At 40.6% G+C, this 5,522-nt stretch overlaps 1 protein-coding gene across 1 annotated transcript; it reads left to right on the top strand.

The window, feature by feature from the left end:
• The first annotated feature begins 1,428 nt into the window (after positions 1 to 1,428).
• LOC133655009 (gap junction delta-3 protein-like) lies at positions 1,429 to 3,283 on the top strand. The gene is made up of 2 exons (XM_062054897.1): positions 1,429 to 1,570; positions 1,861 to 3,283. The coding sequence occupies exon 2, from the start codon at positions 1,982 to 1,984 to the stop codon at positions 2,798 to 2,800; it is 819 nt and encodes a 272-aa protein (XP_061910881.1). The 5' UTR covers positions 1,429 to 1,570; positions 1,861 to 1,981; the 3' UTR covers positions 2,801 to 3,283.
• Positions 3,284 to 5,522: the final 2,239 nt, after the last annotated feature.

The following is a 5,522-nucleotide window of genomic DNA, read 5'->3' on the forward strand; positions in this document are numbered from 1 at the left end:
TATTCTTTGCTCTTCTGTTTCTGGGTTGAATATTTTAATGCTTTAACATATTATGATGTATAAATACCAGTACATAAGGTGTAATCGCTGACCTTTTCTCTTTTCTAATGCTTTTTCCTGGTGCGGCTCCAGGATGGACCCTGAGCTTTCTGTTCAGTCAGAACCCTGAGTGACTAATCTTGGTTTATCACCTCATCTTTTACAACATAACCGGTATGATTGACTTACTGTACAAAACTGTCATTTGATGAAAATGTTTACAATCCAATTAAGAATGCGCTTTTACTGCTGAAACTGTTGTAGTTAGACTAGGGCAGTGGTTCTTAACCTTGTTGGAGGTACCGAACCCCACCAGTTTCATATGCGCATTCACCGAACCGTTCTTTAGTGAAAAATAAAGTGTTGTTTTTTTTTCAAATTCAAGACAAAGTTATGTTTTTGGTAACACTTTAGTATGGGGAACATATTCTAAGTAACAAAGACTTAACTTGGAGTTATTTGGTTAGGGTCAGGGTTATAATAAGGCCATGCCGAATAAGGCATTAATAAGTACTTAATAATGACTGGTTAAGAGCCAATATGTTACTAATTTGCATGTTAATAAGCAACTAATTAATGGTGAATATGTTCCCCATACTAAAGTGTTACCATGTTTTTTTACTGGTGCACAAAATGAACCGTGCATGAACATCACCTTGTTCAAAGAACAAAACCAACACAGTGCATAAACTCACAACAAATTACACACCTGCAAACCAGTCAGCTGTTGCTGTATCTGTAATACGCCGATAGGGAGAAGTTTGTATTTACACGATGAGTCGGGTGTGCCTTGACCTCCGCCGAACCCCTGAGGCCAACTCACCGAACCCAGGATAAGAACCACTGGTCTAGGGTTACATTAATTAGTCTTAACAGTAACAAATTCAAACTTGGTTTGAAAAACTAGCAAACACTGGTATTTTACCAATTAAAACATATTTTTATCATCTGAAAGATTGTGCACAATAAAAGGAGAAACCTTTTTTTTGTTTTTTAAATTGCTCTGTTGACTGTACTAATCATTCAATAGTAAGAGCCCAGATTTACCTTGTGATTAGAGAACAGCCCCAGCAAGAATGTTTAAAAAAAAAAAAAGAAAGAAAAGTTGAGGCTAAAGCTTGATGCAATTCTGCTCAAAGTACTTGTTTACCTTTCAATGAAAACCTTAGAGTAAGAAAATCCTGTGTGTCAAATATTTTATTTATAACCTGATAAGAAAAATCAAAAGTTTTGTCACGCATGCCTCCAAACAGACTTTTCCTGCTTTGAGGAATGCCTCATCATCAATTCTTTATAAACATCTCTACTGTATGACGCTTGATGAGTGGAGATAAGTAGCAAACAGGAACTTGGGAAACCATCAGCCCTCTCAATTACTAAAAGCCTTTATAAACCTGAACCCTATCTACGCCATTATCTGAAGATGTTGGAAGAACGCACTGTGGAGTGTGGCTTTAGTGGTGTAAAGGAAGAAGTCACCAGCCAGAAATTGGGTTTCTCAGCTTGAAGTGGCGAGGACAAATTCCACAAGGTATTTAAAACTATCTAATTTTGGATTTGATGCTGTTAAATGACGGATGGCTGCCACGGTGCTGTGTTCTCTTGTAGTTGTTTCATTTTACTTTGTTTCTTACATTGAACAAGAGCACATGTCACTTAGCTACCAAGTCAAATTCATTGTGTTAAATATACTTGACCAATAATTAGGATTCTAAACAGTTTCGAAGTAGTTTGCCCTGCAATGTATAGTGTATCATTAATCTCTTTACGCTTTTATTGTTTTATTCCTTTGGTGCTTTCAAGTTTCATTTTTCCTTGTAGGTCGGTGGAATATGAACCGTTGTAAAGTGAAAAACAAAGGCATTCGTTCAGCCTCGATAGATGCCTTTCATTTTCTCCCCGCAATCGGTGGCAAGGTTGTGCGTGAGACGGCGGTGCAGTCATGGGAGAATGGAGCTTTCTCGGCGGCCTCTTCGACCACCTCCAGGCCCACTCGCCCATGCTGGGTCGCTTCTGGCTCCTGCTCATGCTCGTCTTTCGGATCTTGATCCTGGGAACGGTGGCCAGCGACCTGTTTGACGATGAGCAAGAGGAGTTTTCTTGTAACACCCTGCAGCCGGGATGCAAGCAGGTTTGCTACGATGAGGCCTTTCCCATCTCCCAGTACCGCTTCTGGGTCTTTCACATCGTCCTCATTGCCACGCCGTCCTTGCTCTTTCTCATGTATGCCATGCATCATCACAACAAGAGGACAAGTGGCTCCAAGTCCTTTCCAGACTACAAGGAAACTCTGCAGTTAAGGAGGCTGTACATCATCAACGTTGCCTTCCGCATTGTCGCAGAAGTTGGCTTTCTTGTCGGACAGTGGTGGCTGTACGGCTTCAAGGTGGACGCCCAGTATCCCTGCAGCCGCTTCCCTTGTCCCTACACCGTAGACTGCTTCACCTCGCGTCCAGCAGAGAAAACGGTCTTCCTTTGCTTCTACTTTGCCATAGGAGTCTTGGCGGCCATCTCCAGCTGCATGGAACTTCTCTACAGCTCCGCTAAGTGGTTTTGCTCCACTCGAGAGAAATACGCCTCAGAGAGCCCCCACAGCTACAAGCCAGGGGAGCTTGTGAAGAAGGTTTCGGAAAAGGCCGGAACCGAGGCCACGACCAGCAGTGGGAGGATGAAGCCCAGGTCGCAGAGGAGCGGAAAGAATCTCAACAGGACGAAGCAGGAAAACGCAAAATACAACAGCAGGAAGACTTTTGTGGTGTGAAATAATTCTCGCGTGCTGACTGAGATATTAATCCTGCTCAGTCATAAGTGCTTGTCATGCCATTCCTAAGATAAGGAAGAGGGCCATGAGATCAGATGATAAAGGTGGTGATTACTATCCAAATGAGCTGTCGTCAAGCAACGGGGACAATTACTTTGTGTGCTTATTTGGCTCACAGACATTTTCTTACACCAATCCTTGTGGGCCATGACCGTACACTTTACTCACATGTTATCCTGAGTCACGGTGTAACTGTAGCAATAAGGTGTAATACCACCTACAAAAATCAGAAAAAGGGTAGCGCTGCTTCTTCCTTATCCTTTTCAGACATGTAATTAGAAATTGGAAATATGTAATGTATGATGTTGTAACTCTGTGCATGTTTGAGGTCAACTCTAACCAAAAACACTTAGGTTCTGGTATGTTCTATGTCGTGTGTACTTTTGTACTACTATACTGGATATGTAACTTCACAGCATGCCTTTGCCCAAATAAATCATACTATTAATACACATTTTCCATAGGTTTTCTGCTCATAATTGAGCACCATTTTAACTGCTATCATTTATTATACAAGAAAGGAAAACAACTTATAGAGCCACACTGAATTAAATAAAACAATCATGCAATAAGTTATTTATATTCAAAATGAAAAAAAAACTGACTACAGCGATATTGTCAAATGTAATTATTGCAACAAAATATATTTTTCTTATGTGGGAATGTTAGGGCTGTGCATGAAAAGTATGAGGGGTAAAACATTGTACATTATATTTCAAACATCTGAAATTTTGATGACTAACATTTCCTCTTGTATTGTTACTATTGTTTCGTTGAATGTTATGAAGAAAAACCGCTTCCCTGGTAGTCACGTATATAAGCATATTGTAGTCTGCCAATGAATACTGACAATGGTTGGATTATGAATCAGTAAAAGTATGCTCTCAGTAGAAAACCAGCCTTACAAGCTTCCAGATTGTCAACTGCAGGTGGCAGCATTGTAGCAGACATGCATCTTTCAGTCTGATGACTTCATTAGAAGCCATAAAATCTTTAGAGCACAGCATGATAGTGACAGCACTTACATGACGTCTTGAGAAGCACTTTTATTTAATTTCTCCATCATATTCCCTTTTTTTTTAAAAAAAGCTTATTTTGATGCCACATCTGCAATGGGGACAATCATCACCGGGGACTTGAGCAGTGACACATCCAAAGAAGTCAAAATACACTCCAAAGAAGCTTATTTCCCTCCCAGAAATGCACACATCTCCTGCTGTTCCCAGGATGCATCATATATGCAGATTTGCAAAGCTTTGATGTGCACGGAGCAGAATAGAAGATGTGCGTTATATAAACACCAGTGGAGGATTACCGTCAAAACTTTCTCCTTGCCTCATTTGCTCCACTACCTTTTTACTTAAAAATAGCTTCCTTCCTTTTTTCTTCATCTGTGCCATACTTGAACGTCTTTATTTTCTGCATGTGGGCAGGCCTCCTGTACAGGAGCCCGCCTCGAAAAGCAAATGTAGGTCATCTGTCGTCGGCTTCTTTCACACCGACACTGACAAGGAGATGGAAGTCATATGTAAAAAAAAAAAGGGGAAAAAATCCTTCTTGACGTGTCTACCCTCACCCACTTCACTCTTCTTGCAGCTTGAGTGAGACGTTAATAAGAAGCTCCCTGTGCTTGCTGCACACCTGCCTTCCCCCAAGCTCCCGTTCTGCTCAGTCATACATGGTTAGTTAGGTCTTATTTCTGTGCAAGCGTTGCAAAGACTGAGATACTGTTCAACAGTGGTTGTCAAACTTTTTTCGGCAAGTACCACCTCAGAAAAAAACTTTGTGCCCGCATGGGTTGTGGTCTCTCGCTGGCTTGGAGGCTGCCCCCTGCTTCTCCTGTGCCTTGTCCTCTGCTGGGCGTGTCTGTCTATGGCAGGGGTGTCAAACTCATTTTAGCTCAGGGGCCGCACGGAGGAAAATCTGTGCACACGCGGGCCGGACTATTACAACCATAGCATTAAAACAAAAAAATAACTTCAGATTGTTTTCTTTGTCTTACTTTGGCCAAAAATAGAACAAACACATTCTGAAAATATTACAATAAAATATGGAAAAAAATACAACCAGCGGTAAAGTTTAGATCAGGGGTATCAAACTAATTTTAGATCGGGGGCCACATGGAGGAAAATCTATGCCCAAGTGGGCCAGACTGGTAAAATCACGGCACAATAACTTAAAAATAAAGAAAACTTCAGATTGTTTTCTTTGTTTAAAAATAGAACAAGCACATTCTGAAAATGTACAAATCATAATGTTGTTGGGTTTATTTACACCTACATGTTGTAGTTAATAGTATTCCATCTTTGTTTGTCGTTATTTATACTTTCTGAATAAATTATTAGATAATGTTCATTAGTCAACTCATTGGTGTTCATTTTCAATCCATCAAGATAAAAAAATAATATCAAAATCAAATTATAGGATGTTATTTATGTAGTTTGTTAATTTTCCTCGGCTGATGTACTAACATCATGTGGTTTATTTTTTGTATTGCGACATCTAGTGGACACATTTAGAACAGCAGTTTCTTTCATTCAAAAATTTCGGCCCATATTTATACTTACCAAACTCATCCCGCGGGCCGGTTAAAACCAGTTTGCGGGCCTGATCCGGCCCTCGGGCCGTACGTTTGACACCCCTGGTCTATGGCCTGCCGCTG

The sequence above is a fragment of the Entelurus aequoreus genome, linkage group LG08 (genome assembly GCF_033978785.1).
Source record: "Entelurus aequoreus isolate RoL-2023_Sb linkage group LG08, RoL_Eaeq_v1.1, whole genome shotgun sequence".
Classification (NCBI taxonomy): domain Eukaryota; kingdom Metazoa; phylum Chordata; class Actinopteri; order Syngnathiformes; family Syngnathidae; genus Entelurus; species Entelurus aequoreus.